The sequence below is a fragment of the Lepisosteus platostomus genome, chromosome 5 (assembly GCF_059453375.1).
Source record: "Lepisosteus platostomus isolate fLepPlt1 chromosome 5, fLepPlt1.hap1, whole genome shotgun sequence".
Lineage (NCBI taxonomy): Eukaryota > Metazoa > Chordata > Actinopteri > Semionotiformes > Lepisosteidae > Lepisosteus > Lepisosteus platostomus.
The window spans coordinates 51,772,003-51,799,091 of NC_142615.1; the positions used below are offsets into that span (position 1 = coordinate 51,772,003).

Sequence of the window (27,089 nt, forward strand, 5' to 3'; positions counted from 1 at the left end):
GAGCATTTCTAAAACAGGAGATACATTTTCGTTTTGAAATGAGATATAGGTAGAGTGAAATGGTCTGAGTCCTAAGTTTGAACAGTTCACAATAGACGAAAAGAGGTAATTACAGACTCTTTCGAAATGTAAGAACATTAAAGCTGTGTGGACCTTGTCTTTATTTACCTATTTTAATTGTTTTTTAGAAAGTGTAACTATTATTTTATGTGTCCCTGACGATTCTACTGAATCTTGTTTATATTGAATCTATTTTGTTGTACAAATAAAAAGTAAAACACAAAAACGTTCCGTGTGTGTGCTTCCGTAAAAATAAAATGACATCAAGGGCACTATACGTAGAGGTGTGAAGCCTGCTCCACAGAAGAACTAAATCAAGAGGTGTTAAAGAAGTCGAGATCTCGCCATGAGAGGGGAAGCATCTCAGAAAAATCAGGTGCAGTCGGTTCCACGCCTTTTACTAGAGCGCTCGGCCGGGTTATCCTTGAGAGCAGCTTTTCAGCACTTGTAGTCCGACTTTGTGACGCGTGGAAGCAACTGCACCTCCTTTTTCTGAGATGTTTCCTCTCACTTGGTGAAATATTCACTTCTTTGGCCCTCTGAATATAGTTCTTCTGTTAAGCAGGCTTCAGACTCTGCCTATAACGTCCGCGTAGAGATTTTATTTTTACAGGAAGACGCATTCCGAAATGTAACTCTCCAGTTTAAGAAAAGCTTGCCATATTTTATACAACGCAAACAGTATTCTAATTGCAGACTGCAGATCTGTGCAGCAATCATACTCGATTTAACTGTGATTCTGAAATACTTCTAGTAAAGATATTCAGGTTTCCTTGAACCTTTAATTAAAAAAGACTTCGCTTCCAATCTCCGATGTCGCTGTAAACTCGGACGTGATGTTCCGCAGATGTGCAGTGTGCTTTTCTCTCCTCACTGCGTGTTCTGTACTCTACTGTGATTTCATTTAGATTATCTACGTGGAGTGCAGTGACAAGATCGCCTTGAACATTTTTGGTTTGTGAAAGGAAAAACTAAAGAAAATACAAGTGATGAACATTTAAAATAACCACAGTACAGCTAGAAGAAGAAAGATAAAAGATGATTTATAATGACATTCACAACATATTTAATAAAAGCACAAATGCCTGAACAGGGACTTGAACCCTGGACTCTCAGATTGAAAGTCTGAGGCCCTACCGACTGAGCTATCTGGGCTCCAGAAGATAGTCGACACTATCGGGATCCTCGCAAGTCACATGTCTCTTCTTGTGCCGAAGTGCAGTCGTACTTGACCCGTCTGGAATGACCACTGACGGACTTTATCCAGAAGTGACGGCGCCACTCCCAGTAGAATGAGAGAGAAATACAGAACGACATGAGGAGTCAAGGGGCTCCCACAATTCATCTTTCCTCACATTACACATTTTTTCACTAACATTTTGACCTTTTCACAATCAGATTTTTTCACATTTAATAAGATCTTTTAATCAACAACATTTAAGAAAGAAACAAATGGAACATTTTCTGGAACAATAAACAACAAAAAACTTTCAATGCCTTGGTTGTATACGTGTGCACACCCTTTATAAAGGGGGTTGCAACTGTGCTAAAATTTAACCACTCACATTCCAGATCATGTACAAAGGTTATTTGCCTTCACCAGACATCAATTGTATTGATTCTGATTAGTCCTCATTTATATCAGCTGATCTCATATAACCAACCGATCTGGGAGAACAAACGTTCAAACTGCACAGCGGAACATGAAAAGAAATCCGACTGCTGGTTGTCAGCAAAGAATGTCGTTACAAATTATCCACCGAGCTGTTTTATGTATCCGGCCACCTCTTTCCTTCCTACTTTGCAGTGAGCACAATTCTTTCCGTTTCTTCTCTTGTATGTTCTTTTCTATTGTACTGTCCCTTTCCCCCATGTGGAGATGGATTCACAACCGAAACCCTGTTTTCACCCTGTGTTTCTGCAGCGTCAGTCTGTATGAGGAGTGGGTGTTCCACAGCTCCAGTGGTGCAATTGGTCAGCGTGTGGTACTTATACGGCAGTACACAGCAGAGCTATGCCGAGGTTGTGAGTTCAAACCTCACCTGGAGCAGTATGGCCTGTGTCTTTAGCTACTGAAAGCAACTGACGAGTTTAGGTGCTGGAGATGAGGTTTAAATTAATTTGAAAGAAACAAGTAAAGGTTTATTCTATATCACACCCAAAGAAGGCTCCACTGCTGAAACATTGTTTCCTGCTCGTTTCAGCATGGAATAAATAGTTGCAAGAAAATCAGCCGCCTGAATAGGGACCCTGAGATGAAAAGTTCGATATTCTACTGACTGGGCTATTCCCGTCTACTCAGTTTCTTTCTGAAACAGCGTTTTTCCAGAAATACTTACAATTTGTGAAATTTGAAATACAATCTTGCTTAAAAATGCAGATTATTTTTTTCCCAAAAACCGTAAATGGAGAAAACCGACCCATTTGAGTCTCTGTGGTACAATCGCTTAGTGTGGTCAGGTTGGGACTAAAATGATAGTAAGTTGCTGGTTCAAGCACAACCTGGCATGCCTTTCTCACTGATCCAACATGAACATCATCTAGGGAAGAAGTGGCATGTAATGTTTAATACATTATTGACTTTATTGATAATTGGAGGGAATGCAAATGCTTCGCATGTATCGAATTACAGCACGTAACAACTGAGTACCTGAGTCGATATCACTGGGCATTTCCAATAATGACCAACATCAGCAACTTCCAGGAAAATAAGATTCGCACATGGAGTTTTATCTTGGAATGGAGGGCGGAAGAATGAATTTATACTCCCGTTGCATCTTGAGCTAAACTATTTTAAAAATATGAGGTAGATTTGTTCAAGACACTTGTAATCACTTGTAGAGAGTTTTCATGAAGGCATACGTCGGCTACCTCTCCACTGTTAATTGACAGGACATTTGAAGAAACTGTTCTCATACAACCAACATACTAATGACACATCCTAATAAACATGAAGGGAAATCCGTGTTGTGAATCACATAAAACTGTCACTACACATGATTGAGTCCACATGAGTGTGGCACCTTAGAGCACTCAGCCATCCTGATGAGCAGTGGAGGTTGGTGTGTTGAATGCACCTGATGCTTTATCGACTCAAAAGCACGGCAGATTGTACTAGAACAACAGGATTATTAACCACTACCGATAGTTCTTTTCTTCTTATTACAGAGATTTCTACATTGCAAGACAATTGACAACTTAGGTAAAGCAAAGTTATGATAAAACAAAACAGGCACAGAGAGGGCTCGAACCCTCAATCACCAGTTTATAAGGATAACATCAAGGATAACACGTTTTTAATATATAAAAAAATAATCTTTGTGTACACATTGCAATGAGAAGAGGAATAAAAAACTGATTATTATTGTTGTTCAAATGAATTCTATTGAAAATGATTAAATCGCACGGAGGCAACAACAACAAAACCGTAATTCTTAACAAGGAGATATTTGGCAGCAGTGGGATTCCAACTCACGGCTCCGTAGAGACAGAGCTTTAATTCAGCTCCTTAGAGCACTTGGCCGGGTTACCCTTGAGAGCAGCTTTTTAGCACTTGTAGTCTGACTTTGTGGTGTTATGACACATGGAAGTGACTGCACCTCCTTTTTCTAAGATGCTTCCTCTCACTTGGTGAAATATTCACTTCTTTGGCCCTCTGAATATAGTTCTTCTGTGGAGCAGGCTTCAGACTCTGCTTATAGCACCCTTATAGTTATTTTATTTTTACAGGAAGACGCATTCTAAAACATATCTCCTGTTTTAGAAAAGTTTTGAACGGCGTATTTTACACAACGTACAAACAGTATTCTAATTGCAGACTGCAGATCTGTGCATCATCGTACTACCAAAGGTATTCAGGTTTCCTTGAACCTTTAATAAAAACACGCCTTAGCTTCCAATTTCTGATGTCATTGTAAACTCGAACATGATGTTCAGCATATGTGCAGTGTTCCATTCTTATTGGCGTATTCATGAGCTCCTCACTGCGTGTACTTTTCTCGACTGTGATTTCATTTAGATTATCTACATGGAGTGCAGTAGAAAGATCACCTTGAACATTTTCGGTTTGTGAAAGGAAACGCTAAAGAAAATAAAAGAACATTTAAAATAACCACAGTACAGATTTATAATGACATTCACAATAGATTTAAAAAAGCACAACCTGCCAAACAGGGACTTGAGTCCTGGACGTTCAGATTAAAAGCCTGATGCGCTACCAATCAAGCTATCCAGGATCTGGAAAAAAAAATGACACCATTGGCATACTCGCAAGTCACATGTCTCTTCTTGTGCCAAAGCGCAGTCATCATACCTGACCCGTCTGGAACGACCACTGCCAGACTTTATCCAGAAGCAATAGCACCACTCCCACTAGAATGAAAGAGAAATACAGCACGAAATGGGGAATTCATCTTTCCTCACATTACCGATTTCTTCACTGACATTTTGACCGTTTCACAATCAGAGCTTTTTTCACATTTAAAAAGATCTTTTAACCAAAAATATTTAAGAATTAAAACCAAATGAAACATTTTTAGAACAATAATAAAAAAAAAACTTTCAATGCCTTGGTTGCATAAGTGTGCACACCCTTTAAAAAAGGAGGTTGTAACTGTGTTGAAATTTAACCAGTCACATTCCAGATCATGTACAAAGGTTATTTGCCTTCGCCAGACATCAATTGTATTGATTACAATTACACACCTGAAGAAGGCTCCACTGCCAAAACGCTGTGTTTTTTTCTTTTTTTCAGCATGGAATAAACCTATTACTTGATCAATTGTATTGATTCTGATTAGTTCAGTTGGGTAGCTGCGTCAGCATGCCTAGGCTGCAAAGGAACAAGTAATAGGTTTATTCCATGCTGAAAAAAAGAAGAAAGAGCACACAATGTTTCGGCCGTGGAGCCTTCTTCAGGTGTGAGAGAGACAGTGCAGTAGGCAAAGGTAAAGTAGCGGGAGAACAGAGGAATGAGGGGCGGGAGCAGGGGACAGAAAGAGAGCCCAATCAAGAGGTGTGAAGTCAGAATGGGTGCAGAGAGGTGTGAAATGAAACTTCCAATGAATCGAGAAAATTTAAAATAACAGTAGTCTGTCGTTAAGAGAAGGGAGAATGTGTGATCCTAGCTGCAGAATAATTTTGGTTTCGGTGGTCTTTCTGATGTATGAGTTCAGGAAAACCGTCTTTGAGAACACAGACGGAGAGATTAGAGTGGTCGTGGCCGTCAGAGGTGAAATGAGAAACAACGGGCTTGGAGAGATCTTTAATTTTCACAGCCCTGACATGTTCTCTGAAGCGGTCTCCGAGTCTCCTTCCTGTTTCTCCAATGTAGATGGCTGGGCATTCACTGCAAGAGATACAGTAAATAAGGTTGCTGGAGGTACAAGATGCTGTCTGGGTGATCCGGAATTGTCCTGAGGGGCCTTGAATGAGTGTGGTGGTGGATGTGTACTTACAGGTGATACAGCGAGCTCTGTTGCAAGGGAAAGTGCCTGGTGTGGATGGTTGTTGGGGACGATCAAGGGAGCTGTGAACAAGGAGGTTACGCAGATTAGGTGGTCGGCGATATGAGATGACAGGGCGATCAGAAAAGAGGGCCCCAACAGAGGGATCATCCTGTAGGATGGAAAAGTTGTGGTTAATGGTCCTGGGGATAGGAAGTGTGTTAGGGTGGTAAGGAAGCACCAAAGGAATGCGGTTGCTACGGCGGGAGTTCCTGATTGGGTTGATGGTCCAGGGGGTGTTTTTGGCTCGGGCAAGGGCCTTGTCAATCACACTGCTGGGGTATCCTCTGTTGATGAAAAAGGAGTACATTTCGAGGGCTTGGTTCTCGAAATCAATGTCGTTGCTGCATAATCGTCGTAGCCTAAGAAACTGTGAAAAAGGAAGAGAGTTTTTAGTGTGGTTGGGGTGAAATGAGCTGTACAGGAGGTAGCTGTATGAATCCGTGAGTTTGTAATAAACTGAAGTGGACAGTCGGGGGTAGTTGATGGAGAAGTTGATGTCTAGAAACGGAAGAGTAGTGGAAGATATGTTAACCGTATATTTGAGGGACGGGTGGAAGTTGGTGAAATGGTGCAGGAAGAACTCAAGCTGATCGTTGGAGCATGTGGCGGCACCGACGCAGTCATCAATATATCGTTTGTAGAGGTCAGGGACATAGCTAGTGTAGGAAGCGAAGAAGTGTTCTTCTTCCCAGCCGACAAAAATATTGGCATAGCTGGGTCCCATTCTGGTGCCCATGGCAACTCCACTGACCTGTTGGCAAAAAAGATTATTGAAAGAGAATGCGTTCAGTGTGAGAACCAATTCTGCAAGGCGTACCAGGGTGTGGGTGGGTGGATCAAGCACTGTGCGTTTGTCCAGCGTGTGCTTGAGGGCTGTAAGGCCGTCATTATGGGGAATGACGGTGTACAGAGATGTGATGTCCATGGTAAAAATGTAGCATTCGGTACCCTGAAATTGGAAATCATTAAAAAGTTGGAGCGCGTGGTTGGTGTCTTTGATGTATGAGGGAAGATATTCAACCAGCGGTCTCATGAGGCTGTCAAGAAAGGCTGAGATGTAAGTAGTTGGACAGTTACATGCTGATACGATGGGGCATCCAGGGGTGTCCGGTTTGTGGATTTTGGGGAGGAGGTAAAATTGAGATACCTGTGGATGTTCCATGATGAGCCGGTTCGCCTCCTGGGGGAGCTCATTACTGCTGATAAGAAGAGGAATGGTGGATACCACTTCCTTTTGGTAGTCAGTGGTAGGGTCCTGTTGGAGAGGGAGGTAGGCAGAAGTGTCAGTTAGTTGTCTAGAGGCTTCAAAGATATATACATTCTTACGCCACACCACAACAGCGCCTCCTTTGTCCGCTGGTTTGATGACGATATCATCCCTGTTTTGGAGAGACTGGAGTGCCTGATTTTCTCCTTGGGTGAGGTTAGACCTATGTTTACTGGGTATAGAGAGTGCCTTGGGAGCTTGATTAGGGCATTGGTTGATGAAATAATCAACTGGTGGAAAACAGCCAGAGGGGGGAGTCCAACAGCTTTGTTTTGATTCTCATTAGTCCTATTTAATATCAGCTGACCTCATATAACCAACCAGTCGGGGAGAACGAACGTTCAAACTACAGAGCACAACATGAAGAGAAATCTGTCTGCTGATTCACTCCAAAGAATGTCGTTACAAATTATCCACCGAGCTGTTTTTACATGTCCGACCACCTCTTTCCTTCTTATATTGCAGTGAAAACAGTTCTTTCAGTTTTGTCTCTTGTATTTTCCTTCGTTTTTTACTGTTCCTTTCCCCCTTGTGGAGATGGATCCACAACCCAAACCCTGTTTTCACCCTGTGTTTCTGCAGCGTCAGTATGTTTGAGGAGAGGTGGTTACAGAGCTCCAGCGGCACAATGGGTCAGCGCGCGGTTCTTATACAGCAGTGCACAGCGGAGTCATGCCAAGGTTGTGAGCTTGATCCTCACCTGGAGCAGTGTGGCCTCTGTTTTTACCTACTGAAAGCAACTGATGAGTTTAGGTGGAGATCAGGTCTAAATTAACATGAAAGAAACAAGTAAAAGTTTATTCCATATCACACGTTGTGTTTCCTTCTCATTTCAGCATGAAATAAACCTTTACTTGTTGCTTTGTAGCCCATGCACGTTGACGCAGCTACCTACTTAAATTACCATCAGCTGTGATTACTGACGGTTGTTCTACTTTAAGTAATCAACAAAGAACACAGTGTGCTTCACTAGACTCCGGTCACCACATGATTAAAAGCAAGCAAGTATCTTTTCAAATTGACGTCAGCAAGGATTAGTGACCCCCAGTATTAGGCGTCCCCCTTGCTCAGGCGGTAGAGCATGTGATTCTTAATCTCAAGGTGGTGGGATCAAACCCCACATTGGGAGTTACAGGAACCTTTCTAATCCTCAGGTAAGGTTGAGTGGTCAACCCAATTTAGAGGAAAGAAAGCTAACCTCTTCTTATTGTCTGCGAGAGAAAGATTAAGCGTCTGGATTTGGAATCTTCAGGGAAAGAAAACAAATCCTGTAATTTGCTGGTGTCTTGGCCCCTCTAGTAGTGACCAGCAGTCTTTGATCACATAGTATATTTCTCACCGCTGCTTCACACCTTCAATCTTCTCAACCGTTTGCAGCAGGTATGTGGTGAGATAAGCCTCTTGCATTCTTTATTTCCACCTTCCCAAATATTCACTTTGATTGGCAGAGCCAATGTATGCACTTGTCAGTGTCGAGAGCAAAGAGTATGTCGATGGGCAGTCTGGGAGACCTGCTAAACGAGATAAAAGGGAGAATATCCTGTCACTTCACACCTCGTGCAATTGTAAGCATAGATCAGTCTGTTGAGAGACTCTTTCCAGTTCGATTTCTGCTTTTCTGTTGTCAACATTTGCAGCAATGTCCAATTAAACCTTTCCACCTGCCCTTTCCCTTGTGGGTGGTAGAGTGTGGTTCTTGATCCTGCTGTGCGACTATATATCCTAAGTTGCATAAAGAGCTGGTTTTCAAATTCACCCCCTTGGTTGTGGTGAATTCGAGATGGAAGTCCAAACTTCATAGCAAAGTCATTGAAGAGACGGTCAGCGACAGTTTTTCCTGACTTAGAGATTGTAGCATAAGCCTTAGCAAACCTTGTAAAATGGTCAACAACTACAAGAATGTATTTGTATCCACCTTTGCATTTGTCTACATGGAAGAAGTCAACTGAAACAAGTTCAAATGGCTGTGTTGTTACAAAGCTCTTAAGTGGTGCTCTTGTCTCATGACTCGGCTTCTTCTGTTGAAGACAGCTGCAAGTTCTCAGCACATGGTGTTCAATATCTCTCTGCATATAAGGCCAGAAAAAGCGATCTCTTATCAGGTTTGCTGTTCAGTCGACACCTTGGTGCCCCATTTCATCATGAAGCTCTTTCAGAACTATGCTCTTAAACTTCTCGGCCAACACCAAATGTGTTCTCTGAGTGTTTTTTCTACAAAGGATACCATCCTCATCCAATATCAGCTTATCCCATTCTCTGAAGAGGCACTTGGTTAAGAGACTTGCTGTCTGCAACTGTTGGAACAAAGGCTTTAATCCGAAACTGATGTAGTCAATAACCATATTTATGTTGCTGTCTTCTTTCTGAGCTTGCTGTATCTCTGATTTTGACAGTGGTGTAATGGATGTGTTCCCCAGAGTGAAATCTCCTGCTGCACACTGAACAGGTACTGTCATAGACCAAGGTATTTCTGAAGTCTGCTGTACTTCAATGGCTTGTACTGTTGCTCCCACAGAATTGGAAGATAACTTTTCTTTAAACTCTCTCATGGCTGTCTCTATGTCCACTTGCATCCTAGATAGGGAGTCAGCATCAACATTTTCTTTACCTGGGTGGTAGCAGATGGTGAAATGGAAGTCTGACAATTCAGCAACCCATCGGCACCCAGTGGCGTTAAGCTTCGCAGATGACAAAACATAGGTCAGGGGGTTATTGTCACTGAAGACTGTAAAAGTTGGAGCATAGTAAAGATAATCCCTACATTTTTCAGTGATCGCACATTTTAAGGCGAGAAACTCCAGTTTTCCACTGTGAAGATGATAATTCTTCTCTGAAGCGGTCAACGTTCTCAAGCCGTAGGCTATCACTCGCAACTTACCATTTTGCTTTTGGTATAATACAGCTCCTAAACCTTGGTTAGAGGCGTCAGTGTGGAGAATGAATGGCTGAGAGAAATCAGGAAATCCCAATACAGGTGGCTGAAACAGACAATTTATTAACCTCTGTAGTACTTGTTGATGCCCCTCCGTCCAGGTGATGGGTTGATGGGAGGGCACACTGTCTCTGTTATTGCATGTCTTCCTTCTGCGATCTCTACTGGGTTGACTTGTCTCACTGTCAGGTGTATGCTTCAACAGGTCATACAGAGGACTGGGAATACAAGAGAAATATTTAATATACTGCCGATAGTAGCTGAGTAGACCCATAATCTTTCTTAACTTGCCAACTGTACCAGGTCTTTTCTCTTTCAGAGCGGTTACTGCTACCGTGTCTGCCAGGTCCATTCGGCTTCCCTCTGCAGATACAATTTTTCCCAAATAGCGAACTTCTGCTTTAAACAACTCACACTTGTGGGGTTTGAGCTTCACTCCATGAGTCTGCAGCCGCCGAAGCACTTTTCTCAAAGTGTCAACATGCTCATCAAAGGTCTTTGTAAAGACAAGGATGTCATCTAGGTAAGGCACATACACTTTGTCTCGCAACCCTTCAAGGCATTTCTCCATGCAGCGTTGGAATGCTGCAGGTGCATTCATGCAAGCCCCAGGGAGTTATGAAAGCTGTCAGCGGCCTGCTGACATTGGCCATAAAACCCTGGTGGTTGGCCTTTCCTTGATCGAGCAATGAGAACCAGGCATTACCTCCCAGGCTGTCCATAATGTCCTGCACTCTTGGGCTCGGTTGACGGTCAGGCAGTGTCTTTCTATTTAGGTTCCAATAGTCAACGCATAGCCACAAGCTACCATCTTTTTTTCTGACACACACTATTGGCGAGGTGTAAGGAGAAGTGGACTTCTCCACCCAACCCTGAGCTATTAAGTCATGCAAGTAATCTTTCATTTCTTGATACAATGGTTTTGGGACTGAGATGTAAGTGCGAGCAACAGGTTCACTGTCTTTTGAAGTTATGCTCAGCTGCAGGTTTGTGATACACCCAATGTCATCTGTTTTCGAAAATGCATGGCACTCTTCTTGTAGCATCTGTTTGACTATTTGTTGCTGGTGTATGTCTAGGTGGCCCACATCAACAGGAGGGTCCCATGCGTCATCAGTGTTGTTTTCTTCTCTACCTTCCCTGGTTTGAAGCTGTGCTACGCAGGCTGGCCTAGTGCCTTCTTGTGAATTGACCAGGAACACAGACTTAACTGGTTGTACTGTCCCAAGAGTGGTTTTCCCTGCCGGAATGATGTCATGGTCTGTTCTGTTCTGCACATCTATAGTGGTGTAGGGACGGGTACCTCTCTTAGTCTTCCCTCAGTGATGGAATTTGTACATGGCACTGGATCTGCATAATGGTACGCTTTGGAACGTTCAGGCTCGCTTTTGTCATCCTCACCCAGTACTCACAGGGATTCTCAGAATTAACCAGATGAATGAAAGCTTGAATTTGATTTTTCTTGAGGCTTGGAAATGCCAACCTTAATACATTGTATAGGTATACCTTACTTCTATCGTAAGATCTTCTCTTGTCAGTCTGCTTTATAATGTGCTCAATAACGTTAAACCCGATAACTGGATGGGACAAAAAGGCTACCTTGTAGAACAAGAACAATAATGACTAGTTCTCTTGGGTTATTACCAAGTGACGCCAACTTGAATGAAATCTCAACCCATCCCAGATATGGCATATTCATCCCATTAGCAGCCACCAACTGAAGTGTGTCAGGGGACTCTATTATGTCAGAAACATCTCTCAAAGAAATCTCAGACAGGTATGAATTTCTCCACTACTCATCTATAATACACACTTGGGAACCTGTGTCTCATAATGCTTCGCTCTCGTGTCCTTGTAAATAGCACTTCACGAGGCACTGTCTGCCAACCAGTGAGGTCACAGAGGAATGCTGATTAACTCGACATTGAGCGACTGCAACTGTACTGGAAGGACCCAAGTCTGTTCATAGCTGAGCTTTACAAACTGTTCCGGTGCTCTTTCCAGTGATCTGTCTGGCATTGCTTTGAGCAATAGTACACAACTTTACATCTGGAACATCTGGCAGTCGTTTTCTCTCTACTGCAGCTAGCATATTGGTGGGACACTTCGACAGCATTAGTTACTCCTTGTCCCACGGGGGTAACGTGTTCTCGTTTAAAGGAGCCTCTCTGTATGGTTTAGTTCCTCTGACCCTACAACCTGATGAAAAGTGTTCACTACTGCTGCAGCTATAACAGTGTGATCAAGGATCCACTGCCCTTGTCTGTTGACAATGGAAGCACTGTCTTGCTTGTACTGGGCGGGGCTGTCTTGGCAGGGCTAAATAATTCCCTGGTTCAGCATAGTGTGATGGTTGAACTGCATACTGTGGTGGTGGTGCATACTACTGAGATGGCACCGTATATCGTTGCTGTCCGGCTGAGCGCTGCTGTATTTGAGTTTTTGCCAGGTATGGCTGCTCTACTGTGTATTGCTGTGATTTCCCTGGGAAGTACAGTGGTGCCGGACACTGCTGACACCTGAAGAAGGCTCCACGGCCGAAATGTTGTGTTCTCTTTGTTCTTTTTTTCAGCATGGAATAAACCTATTACTTGTTCCTTTGCAGCCTACGCATGCTGACGCAGCTACCCACCTGAACTACTGCTGGAGCTGTACTGAACACGGCGGTGAGCATAAATACGACTACGATTGTATTTGTTGATGCAAACCTCTGTCAATTATGTGACCTTGCAGCCCTGTTTGCTGCTCTTGTTCCATACTCGGTCCCCTTTGCCATTCATATCTCTCTGTGTATGGACTCCACAACTGTTCCTGCATTTGCTGGTAACCAGGTTTTGGATATTGTGACTGCTGATGGGCTGCTGCAATTGTATGTTTTTCACTTTACTTTAAACTATACAGCATTTTTGAGGCGCTGACCCAGACTGCTGTGTTGTAATAGTCTCTTTGATCTGTGCAATGTCTTCCCCAAGGTTTTTCAGTTGTGACCACATGTCTTGTTTTGTCTGTTTAATTTGGCATTTATGTTCACTGGATGTTCATCTAATTGCGCTGAGTTAACAGTTAACAGTGACAGTACGATCAGGTCCATATCAATATCGCGAGACCACGTTAGTATTTCTTTAAAAATGTAACATTTACTACCAATAGAAATGTGATTGCATTTTGGTTATTAATATAAAAAAAACACTAATAAATATAGAAAACCAGGAACAGTGAAATAAACTAAGGCTATTACTGAACATGAACTAAATTGCTAATCACTAAAACATTCACATTTAACATACCAAATACATGGCCTTTATGCTAACCACGAGGATTCGCGCTACTAACTTTGTTCTAATAACTCGATATAATGTAACAAATACACTCAAATACGACCGGAAATAACTTTTGTCATAATAACAAATCATTGATAACTTTTCTGCAAATAATTGTGTTTTATACACTTTTTACCTGAAGAGGGAAATGATTTAATAATCAGTCACTCCACTCATTGTTTGCTCATCAGTGGCTTTTAGTGTGAATGAGGAAAGGCAACGGGAGCTCCCTCTCACTGTGTTTCACAGACATAAGTAGAAAATTATCGATTAAAACTGTAGACTCTATGGGTAGATAACAGATAAAAAGATTGAACGAAATAACATCCCAGTGAAAACTATACGAAATTACAGCATCCATTACAACCCATTACATGAACGCGGTATGCATTTTACTTTTAAGTGTATCTATTTTAACAGCTGTGTAACTTTTAATAAACACAGTATCACGTATCCCACTTATTATTATTATTATTACATTTAGTTTTTTTCAACAAGCAATGTCTGTCACTTCCAATCAGGTTGCAATCCATTTTTTTTTTACTTATCGTACTTTTGAGCACATGTTCTGTGCTATTGTGTGCTGTACTATTCTTTCTCACCTCACCAGGGTTATGAGGTGGAAGGCAGAAGGTTATTAAGTTGTTTGACTTCTTTTCTTGACTTAGCATTGCTAAACAATATTCGTATGAATTCCCTTTCCATATTCTCATAACCTAAGAACACTTCTATTTGCATTTATTTAGCAGCAGCCATGTCACCCTGCAACTCACAACTGGCAACCCACTGAAGCTAAGCAGGTGTGAGTCTGGCCAGTACCTGGATGGGAGACCTCTTGGGGGAAAACTAAGGTTGCTGCTGGAAGAGGTGTTAGTGGGACCAGCAGGGGGTGCTCACCCTGCAGTCCATGTGGGTCCTAATGCCCCAGGATAGTGACGGGGACACTATACTGTAAACAGGCGCCGTCCTTCAGATGAGATGTAAAACCGAGGTCCTGACTCTCTGTGGTCATTAAAAATCCCGGGGCCTTTCTTGAAAAAGAGTAGGGGTGTAACCCTGGTGTTGTGGCCAAATTTCCAATTGGCCCTTACCAATCATGGCCTCCTAATAATCTCCATCTAGGAATTGGTGTCTTTCCTCTTGTGTTCTGTTCTGGTCCAGGTGGATGCTCCACATTGGTGGTGGTGGACGGGAGTCCCCATTACCTGTAAAGCACTTTGAGTGGAGTGTCCAGAAAGTGTAAGCAATTATTATTATTTTGCTTTATTTCAATCTTAATACAAAACTTTTGTTTTCATGTTCCCTTTAGTCCTTATAATACTCTTCCTTAAGTGCTCTAGAACCGATCCTGTTTTATCTGGACTAGATACCATCTCCAGATCTATCAGTGCTGCCAGCACACTTACAAGTACCCTTGTGAAGCAGTCAGTGAATATGAGTCTGGTGTTAGCATACAGGGCCAACTCCTCGCTTAACACTCAGCTCAGCAGTCACTGGTGATTAAACTGCTAGCACAACTGGTCTATACTCATATTATTGATAATATAATCTTAATAATATTATTAACCTTAGCTTCCTTAGGGGTGCCCACCCGGACTCAGAGGGAATCTTGCTAGCACAATATCGTCACTCAGCTCACCTTGTTCTGTTTAGGGACTTTGCCTCGCCCAAGGGGGAAAGCGCCCTGGTTTAGAGACCCGCCCCGAGCTCAGAGGAACCATGTCTTGTCTTGGTTTCGAAACCAAGCTCAGAGGAATCGTGTCTTGTCTCGGTTTAGGGATTTTGCCCTGAATCGCACAGAGACGTGTCCTTACTCTTTTCCCTATAAATGATTCTTTATATTCTCCGTATGTTTCCGGTCTTTCCCTTACGCCAACCTAATTGGGTGGTAACATAAAAAATATACTCACCCTGTGTGCCGTCTGGGAATTACCGGAGTCAACTATGCCAACTGTTGTGGGAAATTCTTCATCAGAAGAGCAGGACACAGTCTTGTACAGATTCAGTTTTATTGAGCTCAATAAGTTCAACAACGCATACCGGGTCTGCTCCACAGAACAGACAAACTGCAAGGGTTTCCCAGCTCTTAAATATACAATCAGAAGAAAGTTTCACAATCTGAGTGCTTGTCATGTTCTTTGATATGTAATTACTTCTGGTACTACTCTGTCCTACTCTGTCTTGCTCTAGGTTCTGTCCTTTGATATGCAGCAGACATTGGTCTGGTTTATCCTGTTTGTGGGTGTTGTTCCTTCTTTTATTATGTAGCATTAAGCCACTGGGGCTGCTAAAGCAGGTCATCTTTATGGCATCTTAGTTTAACTTTTGTTTGAGGCTAAATTAACAGACCCCATCAACACCTCTCACAGTGTGCTTAAGTGGTGATACTGTGATGCTGGATAAGTGAGATATATACATGTCTCACTTCAGTTACAATGGACTTCACTGGGCTCCTAGGAAGGGTTAAAGCTTTGCCAATCTTTTTATAACCTTCTCCAGCTTTTCTCCTCCTAACAACTTCATCTCAAAGCTCCACAGGTAGCTCCTTGGTCTTCATGACAGCAGGACTGATCTGATCTTCTGTTTTAGTTGTGAGACCGCACAGTCAGTGATATTTATCATACAGTTTATCAAGCAATTGAACACCAGTGAAGATAAAATGAACAGAGGTGTACCTTGTTAACATATTTAGTGTGATCTCTCAAGATAATTGACCCAAATTAGGTTGTTAAAACAAAGGGCGTGAATACTTAATTAAGTAATTTTCCATTTTTATTTTTGATAGATGTCTTCAGAATTATAAATATTTAATTTCATTTTAACATTAAAGAGAATTGCTTCTACAGGAGTGGAAAACTTTCTTTGAAAAATGTGAAAAATGATTTAATTTGACTTTGCAACACAGCAGAACGAGACATAAACAATGGGGCATGAATACTTTCTGAAGGCACTGTATATATTGCTTGTCTTGTTTAAAAAATAGTTTGCATTGAAAAAATAACATAAAAATATGGAATTATTACTAATGGTGCCAAGATAGATTTTCTTATTAAAAGAGATTCATACAATATCTTATCCTTTATTAATTACCATTTATTGTATAAATATTTATTGTATTTGATATATATCCTCTCTGGGGGAAAATACACTTTAGATTGTGCAACAAAGACTTTGAGCTTTTTTGTAGAATCAGATGTGTGACTTTTATTTTCCTTAAGAGTGACAGTTAAGGATCCTAACCTGTTTTATACATATTTCTTGCTTAACATGGTAAGTTAAAAGCTGTTACACAATTACAGGCCTATCCAATGAAAACAGTCTTAATTGCAAATTAAACAGGACTAAACTTAATTTCTAAATTGAACTGAATTCCTTTATAGTCTTGGAATGTTAATTCAATTTAGACCTCATTTATTTTAAAATTGAATAAAACTAAAAAAAATTATTATACACATAAATTAAACTCTGTGACAAGAACTATTTCTGTTTTAGTCAACTGTAAATAAGAGTATAGTCAAAATTTAATTGACCAGATGAACTCAAAAGTGGGTGACTACAAAGTGACTATGACTAATTGACATTTTGGGAACAAGTAAAGGTTTGTTCCATCCTGAAAAGAGAAGAAAATAAACGTTTCAGCTGTGGAGCCTTCTTCAGATGTCACATGCTGACGCATCTTCCTACTTGATCTAAAAGACATTTTAGTTGAAATGACTAAGATTATGATTAAATAAAAAACCTGGTGATTAAATTGGTGTTTTTAAGTCACCTGACTGGATAAAACTCTTCCCGCACTGACTGCAGCTGAACGGTCTCTCTCCTGTGTGAATGCGCTGGTGGGTTATTAAGTTATTTGACCGACCAAAATTCTTCCCACACTGACTGCAGCTGAATGGTCTCTCTCCTGTGTGAATAAGCTGGTGTGATTGTAAGTGGCTTTTCAGACTAAAACTTCTCCCACACTGACTGCAGCTGAATGGTCTATCTCCTGTGTGAGTCCGTTGGTGGGCTCTTAAGGTACTTGAATGATTAAAACTCTTCCCACACTGACTGCAGCTGAATGGTCTCTCTCCTGTGTGAATCAGCTGGTGTGATTGTAAGTGGCTTTTCAGACTAAAACTCTTCCCACACTGACTGCACCTGAATGGTCTCTCTCCTGTGTGAATGCGCTGGTGGACTTTTAAGCTACTTGACTGACTAAAACTCTTCCCACACTGACTGCAGCTGAACGGTCTCTCTCCTGTGTGAATGCGCTGGTGGATTATTAAGTTATTTGACTGACTAAAATTCTTCCCACACTGACTGCAGCTGAATGGTCTCTCTCCTGTGTGAATAAGCTGGTGTGATTGTAAGTGGCTTTTCAGACTAAAACTTCTCCCACACTGACTGCAGCTGAATGGTCTCTCTCCTGTGTGAGTCCGCTGGTGGGCTCTTAAGTTACTTGAATGATTAAAACTCTTCCCACACTGACTGCAGCTGAATGGTCTATCTCCTGTGTGAGTCCGTTGGTGGGCTCTTAAGTTACTTGAATGATTAAAACTCTTCCCACACTGACTGCAGCTGAAAGGTCTCTCTCCTGTGTGAAGGTGCTGATAGGGCTTTGAAATGCTAGACTGACAGAAACGCTGCTTCTCCCTGTGCCATAATATCAGTTTGCCCACTCCATCTGAGCAAGGCCTTGAGTGATTCTTCCTCATCCCCTGATCGTGCTGGGGTCTCTTATTCTGCAAATGCTCCATGAAATGGCCTTGCTCTGTGTGCTGAAACTGAGCTGTGTTTTCTCCACCGTGTCCTTCAGTGTGCTGCTCAGCAGTGTGAATCATCTGGGGCTCCTTCTCCAGCTCTCTGAAACTAAAACCATCCAGTTCATTCAGTTGTTCCTCTCTTTGCCCAAGAACAGACATAGACTCTAGTTCATTAAAACTTTCAACAATTTTCTCAGTAACCAGATTATTAAACCTGTGTGTAAAGTCATCAGATACTAAGGGATCATATGATTGTTTTAGACTCTGCAATGATAGTCTCTCCACTTGAACAGAACAAGGCCTAATTATTATCAAGCCCTGTAGGAGCTGCTGTTGCTCCTTCCTGTACTGACTCTTCTCAGTGTGCTGTGACTCAGTACTGTTCTCTTCACCAGGTACATCAGTCTGCTGCTCTGCAGGGTCAATCAACTTGGGATCCATATCCCGCTCTGTAAGATTTAAAACATCCAGTTCTTCACTGTGCTCTTGTACAGAGACACAGCCCAGTTCATTACAACCTTGTGTAATATTGATTGTGTCCAGATTATTCATCTTCTCTGTAAATTCATCACATACTAAGAACCCAGGTGTCTCACTCTCAGGCTCTGTCTTCATCATGGGTACAGAGTCCAGATCCTTGACACTCTGTCTGCTCTTTGTGTGCTGCTCACTGGATTTCTCTTTCCCTTCTGTGGCAGTGAGCTCTGTCTCCTGCATCAGACTGGAGCCCCACTCCTCCTCACTGTGCTGCTGTTCAAGAAGAGCCCTTTCCCCAGCGTCGGAGAGAACACTGGCCTCTGAGCCTGTAAACACAGGACAAGAAAACAAGACCTCTATAATAATAATAAAAAAACTATTTTAAATAGCTTCTCAAAGCGTTTTATAGAATGACAACAACAAAAAATACACAATATAAGCACGATGAGAATACACAGTTAGAGGAGACAGTAGATGGTGGTACTAAGTACAGTAGGAGCAGAGGGGTAAAGAACAGTTAAATAAAGGCTCTTCTGAAGAAGAAGGTTTTGAGTCTGGATTTGAAGGAGTTTAGAGAAGGTGACTCTCCGATATCCTTAGGGAGAGAGTTCCAGAGCTTGGGGGCAGAACAGGAGAAGGCCCTGTCACTCCTAGAGTGTAGAGGGGCTTGGGGGACAGTAAGGAGAGCAGAATTAGAACAGTGAAGGTTGTGAGGTGGGGAGTAGGGTGATAACTCAGACAGGTACCGAGCCATGGAGAGCCTTATAGGTGAGCAGGAGGATTGTTAAGTCGACAGGAAACTTGACAGGAAGCCAGTGCAAGGACTCCAGGATAGGAGTAATGTGAACACTTGCACTAGACCTGGTCAGGATTCTGGCTGCCGAATTGTGGACATACTGGAGTTTGTTCAGTGGGGATTTAGAAACCCCAGGGAGTAGAGCGTTACAGTAGTCGATTCAAGATTAGACAACACTTTTCAGCCACAGTTAGTGATAACATAGGGCGTAGTCGAGCAATATTTCTGAGGTGAATGAAAGATGTTTTGACAACATGATGCACATGTGGGTCGAATGTCAAATATCATCCCCAAGTTTTTCAATTTAGACTGAAGCTCAAGTACAGGACCATCTACAGATAAGGTTACAGCATTGGTTTTACAAAGTTAATGGGTGGTGCCAATAAGCATGACTTTAGTCTTTTAACAGTTAAGATGAATGAAATTGTGAGTAATCCAAGTTTTTATATCGGAGATGCAACTAAATAGAATAGAGACAACCACATCAGCGTCAGGTTTGGTATGGATGTATATTTGAGTATCATCAGCATAGTAGTGATAGCTGAGGCCATGTGATCTTAAAAGCTTTAAACTACACACATGCGTACTAGTACACTCACAATCAATTTGGGTTGTTTTAACATAGCGGAATAAGTGGGTATAAAGGGGGTGTTCTGATTTATCTTTGTCAGACGCCTAACTACCATGTAAAAAGTAAGTCTACTGTAATAATATCACTATTACATTACATTAACATTAACACTGCACTCAGAAAGAGAGGGGTTAATACAGACACACTGACTGGACACTACAGTACATTAACACTGCACTGAGAGAGAGGACTTTATACAGACACGGACAAACTGGAAATAACAGCATATTAACACTGCACTGAGAGAGGGGTAAATACAGACACACTGACTGGACACTACAGCACATAAACACTGCACTGAAAGGGGTTAATAGAAAAATGCTGACTGGACACTATAGTTCATTAACACTGCACTGAGAGAGGGGGTTTTATACAGACATGGACAAACTGGAAATTACAGCATATAAACACTGCACTGAGAGAGAGGGGTAAATAGATACATACTGACTGGACACTGCAGCATATTAGCACTGTACTGAAAGGGGTTAATATAGACATGCTGACTGTACACTACAGTACAATAACACTGCACTGAGACAGAAGGCCTAATACAGACACGGACAAACTGGAAATTACAGCATATTAACACTGCACTAACAGAGGGGTTAACACAGACACGCTGACTGGACACTATAGTACATTAACACTGCACTGAGAGAGAGGGGTTAATACAGACACTTTCTGGACACAACAGTACATTAACACTGCATTGACAGACACAGTGACTGCACATTACAGTACTTTAAAACTGCACAGAGAGAGGCGGGTTAATACACACAGACTGCCTGGACACTACAGTACTTTAACACTACACTGAGACAAAGGCATTTATACAGACACGGACACATATCTGACAGTAAAAGAAAAAGAAAAAGAAAGTAAAAGAAAAGTACATTAACACTACACATAGAGAGAAGGGTTCATACAGACACACTGACTGGACACTCCAGTACATGAACACTGCACTGAGAGAGAGAGGGGGGGGGTTAATACAAACACACTGACTGGACACTACAGTACATTAACACTGCACTGAGAGAAAGGGGTTCATACAGACTGACTGGACACTACAGTGCATTCACACCGCAATCAGAGAAATGGGTTAATAAAGACACACTGACTGCACACAACAGGATATTAACACTGCACTGAGAGAGAGAGAGGAGCTAATACAGACACACTGCATTAATATTCAAGAGGAGTTAATACAGACAGACCCTGGAGAAACGGTAAAACTTAAACCAATTAAAATAGTTTTTATATACACAATCATTAGTATACATATAAAAATTTAGACCAATACAACGTAAATACAATATTTATAAATGTTGTTTCCTAATGACGTTGGAGTACAAATTGATTCAGTGAAACAATTGTTGAATGTGAACGAGGTTTTTTCAGCACCATAACCGGACAAAACAGTTCAGTTTCCAGTAAAGAATCCTGTTGCTACAGATGCAGCCATTCAAAATACGCGGGCGATACCGCATTATTTTGCAGTGCGCTTTACGCAGTCTACCGGGAGTTACTGTAAATTTTCCTATAATACCGTAAGTAAAATAATAGTATCCAGATCTTCCGCAAGGTGGAGCTAATAAAGCTCAACCTCTCATGTTTGAGCTGTCGCCATCAAAGTCTTTAACAAAGATATTACTAATAGTATTAATAATGAATGACCATGGACAAGCTGTAAACTCAAAGTATTGCCCTGGTCCACATTCTTTTTTTCATTGACCGTCTTTGTAAAAGTAACACCACAGCATTTCGCAATCACGCATTTGTTTCCAATCATGCAAAGTACAGTAATTTTTGAGAATCGATTCACCATGCCTTTCACATGCTAATAAAAGAGATTGATTTCGGAACATAAACATATTACTGTATGCAAACTGTACTGTGTACAGTATGTATATGTATATTTAATGTCTTTACTGTGCCCGTTTAAGTATTGAATATTTATATGGAATTTTACCACTGAAGGGAAATCTTAGTAGCTGAGCATAAAAAGAATAGGAGCATACTGTAACGCGTGTGAAGGCCATAAACGATATTAATTTTGGAACTTAAACATACAGTATATGGCTGGTCTCGGTACTTTAAAGAAAAAATACACACCAGTATTCCATTTCTCCCTAAACATTTTAAGCATCAAAGTCTTTAACTAACGTGATACCGGAGTCAACAAGCATACTTTTAGAATTTGATTAAAAGGGAATATAATATGGAATCGTGTATCTAAAGAAATTAATAACGATATAATTATATTCATGTACCGCAACACAAGAATAGTACACGCTGTACATTGTCTGTTGATAATGTTTCTGTAGTGCTTTTTCAGCACTCTGCATACGACCTTGCCGGTGGTGCAGTGGGTTAGGTTCCTGACTCCCATGTCACACAGCCTGTGATCGAATCCCGCTGGAGCCATGAATTTCCTTTAACAAACATTTCTTCGAAAAAATGAAACGTTTCCCTGAGTCAGAGATTAAATAAAACCTCACTCGCACCAAACAAATTTATATTTCTAAATATCACAACATGATCAAATTTAAGTCATTTTAATAACAATGAGAAGTCACCTAGGCGTTACAATATAAACATTTATATTGATTTAAATCACTTTTTGATTTAAATCGCAAACGCGGGTTTAAGTATGTGTTTTTTGATTCACAATCAGACAAATGCAACATAAATTGATATCTTTGTCTTCTAAGTATCTTAATAAACTTTCAGCATAGCTTTCTCCCCGTTTAGATTTATTTTTCTTGGGATCTTGGGATCAAACGTGGAAAGATTAGATTGTAATCGTTTTTATTTTTTAAATACATTTCAGAAAAGTGTAATCTATACTAAAAAGCTGTACACCACCTGCTATAAAGGTACATATTTTAATACTTTCGGGTTCGGATAGGACAGACACAGGAACTCAGACTTGCGGAGTTAAAGCCTTGATTTTATATATCACCTTTAAAAGTGGCATCTCAAAGCAAAGTAAATACCCAACACTGATTGTACCCATCTGTCATGCTAATAAAGCACCTTGAATTGAATTGAATTGAGGGAGAGAGGGGGGGAGGGCGAGCCAGAGAGCCAGGACAGACAGGCAAATAAGATACACTCCAAAGACATTCACAACAGCGACATATCTTAACGTTTTCACATATAGTTAAGTTATTACTTGGTTTTGCAATGAAATACAATATTGTTGTTGTTGCTGTTATTGCTGTTTTTATCCTGTAAAGCGTTTTGAGAAGCCACCTTTAAAGGCGATATATAAAAGCGCTGATTCTTATGGAATGTGTTCCGTCCGGGGATTCAAAATTTTTTTTTTTATTATTTTTAATCGCGTATCTAAGGAAATAGCAGTATAACCTTATTCATGCACAAACAGTGGCATATTACATTATTAATTTGGGTGTCTCCTCTTGCCAAAAAGCTCTAAATTGCATTTTGAGTGCGGTTTTTGACTTTTTTTAAATTGCAACCCATAAATAAAGCTGATACTGTTTAGACTTTGAATTATTTTAAACTGTATTACAGCAGCACAATGGACAATGCAACGTAAATTGCAAAAATGCACTTGGAATCTGTCCAAACCCTACTTTGTCAGGCATTTTCTTTTACTGCAACGGACATAAAAACTCCCTTGCTTTTAACAGAGTGTTTCATAATTTCTAACTACGAAAATTAGTTAAACTGTGACACTTATCATTCAACCAGAGCTCAAAATATCACAAGGATCCCCAAGAGCACAGCAAAGACTGTATTAAAAGTATCGCGTATCTAAAGAAATTAATAAGATATAATTATATTCGTGTACTGCGACAGGGCTGTGTAGGGCTGTTTCACATCTCTCTTCATGTGACTATTCAAAAGCCATTTAGCAAAGAGGGGATGAAAAGAGTGACAAACTAGTATACTTTAGATCTTTTTTTCTGAACCGGGGAAAATCTGATCATGTTTCTCTATAACAATAATAAAAAACATTGCCACACCCGGACTGTTAAACCATTAATTAACTGCATTAATTACAGAAATCGAGTTCCTGCTCTTTGCAGACGACCTGGTCCTCCTGTCGCCCACAGAACAGAGGCTGCGGCAGAACCTGGCACTGCTGGAGCAGCACTGTCAGACCTGGGCGCTGACAGTCAATCTGGACAAGACCAGAGTTATAGTTTTCCAGAAAAAAAGCCAGACCTCAGGGAAACAGGTACAAATTCACACTTAACAACAACACATTAACACCAAACAACGGGAGCAGGGCCGAATTAAAACAATAACAACAATAGTGTTAGGCTGGGCAAACGATTTTTTTATAGAAATACAAAATGAGATATAATGATGTGTTCCGGCTTAGACATTAACGAGTACAACCCCCCTCTCTGCGGGTGTGCTGGCTGTGATGAATTAAACCGGTTTCACAGGTATTTTCAAAGTAGAAGGGGGTGAGATTTCCAGCGAAAGACACCCCCCCTCCAAAACCAAAGAAGTACAGTATTTACTAGTTAAGAAAGCTAGGCTCCTCAATGAAATCGCTTTAACATGCTAATGCGTTGGTGTAACAGTCCGGGCGTGGCAAGCTTCTAATGTCAGCTCGACTCGATTGGAAGACAATAAACATATTCTAGCCCTAAATGAATTAATAGCAAACATGGTTTACATAAAATACATTTTTCCAAGAAAGTTTATTATAATACGATCTATAGTTGAAATCTGAGCCTAAATAAAAAGAAAAAGCATTTTCAGAGAGCAATTACGCTGTGTTTATGTAGAATAAGTGATTAGGTTTATGAGCAATCTAATTACTTATTCGTTTAAAACGCTATATAAAATAAAGTTTATTATTAATTTGCTGGACAGAGTGTTGAACATTATTATGGATAAGACAAAGATAACGATCCTGATCAGTTTAGAAATCTGTGTACCGCCTCGCGGTGGCTTGTGGGTTTGTACCGCGCATTTTGAATGGCTGCATCTGTAGATACATACTGACTGGACACTACAGGACATTAACACTGTACTGAGAGAGAGAGGTGAATACAGACACATTGATTGACTGGACACTACAGTACATTAACACTAGACTGAGACAGGGGGCTTATACAGACATGGACAAACTGGAATTTAGAGCATACTACCACTTCACTGAGAGATGAGTTAATACAGACACTGATTAGACACTACAGGGCATAAAGTCTGCACTGAGAGAGAAGGGTGAATACAGACACATTGACTGCACAATACAGTACATTAACACTGCATGGAGAGAGGCGGGATAATACAGACACCGACTTGACACTACAGGACATTAACACTTCACTGAGAGAGAGGGGTTAATAGATACATAATGACTGGACACTACAGTTTATGACACTGCACTGAGAGAGGGGTTAAACACATACTGACTGGACACTACAGCACATTAACACTGCACTGAGAGAGGGGGGTTAATAGATACATAATGACTGGACACTACAGTTTATTAACACTGCACTGAGAGAGGGGTTAAACACAGACTGACTGGACACTATAGGACATTAACACTGCAATCAAAGAAAGGGGTTAATACAGACACACTGACTGCACACAACAGGATAATAACACTGCACTGAGAAGAGGGGGATTAATACAAACACACTGACTGCACACTACAGGTAATTAACACTGCACTGAGTGAGAGGTTAATACAGACACTTTCTGGACACTACAGTACATTAACACTGCATTGAGAAAGAGAGAGATTAATAGAGACACACTGCACATTACAGTACTTTACTCTGCACAGAGAGAGGTGTGTTAATACATACACACTGACTGGACACTACAGTACATTAACACTGCCCTGAGAGAGAGGGGTTAATACAGACACACTGACTGACTGGACACTACAGTGCATTAACACTGTACTGAGAGAGAGGGATTCATACAGACACACTTACTGCACAGTACTGTATATAAACAATGCACTTAGAGAGAGAGAGGGGTTAATACAGACACACTGGATTAATATTCCAGAGGAGTCAATACAGACACAGACCCTGGACGACAGTAATACTTAAACCAATCAAATAATGTTTATATACACAATCATTAGTATACTTATAAAAATTTAGACCAATACAACGTAAATACAATATTTATAAATGTTGTTTCCTAATGACGTTGGAGTACAAATTGATTCAGTGAAACAATTGTTGAATGTGAACGAGGTGTTTTCAGCACCGTAACCGGACAAAGTTCAGTTTCCAGTAAAGAATCCCGTTGCTACATCACACAAGTCTTTCCCACGTCGCTATGCATCTCTCCACTATATTCTCACCTCTTTCGGAAAGTATTTGATGACAGTTTGATACTTTATTAGAACGCGTACTGATAATGAGAATCTTTACTATTGTGAGATGTTTTCTTTAAAATAAAGTTTGTTGTTTAAAAAAATCTCACTATTGAGTTAGTTATAGACACTGGTTTTTAACACACACACACTGACTTCATACAAGTCACCACACTGACCTGAGAGCTGCAGTTCCGTGTCCATTTCTTCTTTTATTTCTGCAGTGACTTCACAGAGAAGCGTATGTCCAACATGATCTGTCTGTCCCTGATCTCCTCCTGCTCCCGAAGCCTTCTCCCACAGCTGCAGTCTCCACTTCAGGCTCTCGTTTTCCTTCTTCAGATGCGCCATTTCACTCCCGACACTGTCCTCCACACACTGTGTGATTTTAAACACGGCACGTCTCACCAGGACCTGGGAGACGCTGCGGAGTTTGTATTGAAACTCGTCCTCAGAGTCAGAAATCCTGTTTCCAAAAACTTCTGACATTTCATACACGATCGATTTGAGCAAAACCTGCATGAACGAGTCAAGCTGGGTTTGCAGATTTAACAAGCACTCCGCCATCCTTCTTCAGAGTCGATCAGAAACAAAGGCTGACTTGCGATGTTTAAACAGAACTGCTTCTTTATTTTTATTCTTCACAGATTCTATTGTCAGGGCTGTGCTCTGTTCAAGCATAAACACAGTTGACAAGATGCTACGTTTTCAGAAACTGAAGTTATTAAAAAAAACAACTTTCTTCTTTATAGAAAGAAAATCATTCAAGCACCCACGGGTATGCTGTGTAGCGCCGTGTGATGACGTCATTCGTTAGCGCGGCCGCGGCTTCAAAACAACCGAGAAGCGGAGCTGAGAAAGAGGAGTTTCTGCAGACGGATATAAACTTAACTGCACCTCATAGCGCCACCTAGTCAAGAGGAGTGAATCACCTGCGACTTGCACCGTTCGTAAGTGAATTTTGTGAAACGGAACAGATTTATTGTTTTGCCCTACCACAACGAAAACGTCTCCCTTTGCAGG

The 27,089-nt window shown here is 41.1% G+C and overlaps 1 protein-coding gene and 2 non-coding genes across 3 annotated transcripts; 1 reads left to right on the forward strand and 2 right to left on the reverse strand.

The window, feature by feature from the left end:
• Nucleotides 1-1,142: 1,142 nt before the first annotated feature.
• On the reverse strand, nucleotides 1,143-1,215 carry trnae-uuc (transfer RNA glutamic acid (anticodon UUC)). The gene has a single exon. It is a non-coding gene; the product is annotated as a tRNA-Glu (tRNA).
• Nucleotides 1,216-2,016: 801 nt separating this feature from the next.
• trnai-uau (transfer RNA isoleucine (anticodon UAU)) lies at nucleotides 2,017-2,110 on the forward strand. Its single transcript has 2 exons — nucleotides 2,017-2,054; nucleotides 2,075-2,110. It is a non-coding gene; the product is annotated as a tRNA-Ile (tRNA).
• Nucleotides 2,111-16,158: 14,048 nt separating this feature from the next.
• On the reverse strand, nucleotides 16,159-26,866 carry LOC148669107 (uncharacterized). The gene is made up of 2 exons (XM_088632423.1): nucleotides 26,246-26,866; nucleotides 16,159-18,634 (listed from the first exon to the last, which is right to left on the reverse strand). The coding sequence occupies exons 1-2, from the start codon at nucleotides 26,631-26,633 to the stop codon at nucleotides 16,833-16,835; spliced, it is 2,190 nt and encodes a 729-aa protein (XP_088488549.1). The 5' UTR covers nucleotides 26,634-26,866; the 3' UTR covers nucleotides 16,159-16,832.
• Nucleotides 26,867-27,089: the final 223 nt, after the last annotated feature.

What these genes read in the sequence shown, in the direction of transcription:
- LOC148669107 (XM_088632423.1), bottom strand. Translation starts at nt 26,633, where the DNA reads ATGGCGGAGTGCTTGTTAAATCTGCAAACCCAGCTTGACTCGTTCATG. An exon ending in CACGGAACTGCAGCTCTCAG is followed by an intron (nt 18,635 to 26,245) that starts GTCAGTGTGGTG and finishes CTGTGTTTACAG; the next exon opens with GCTCAGAGGCCAGTGTTCTC.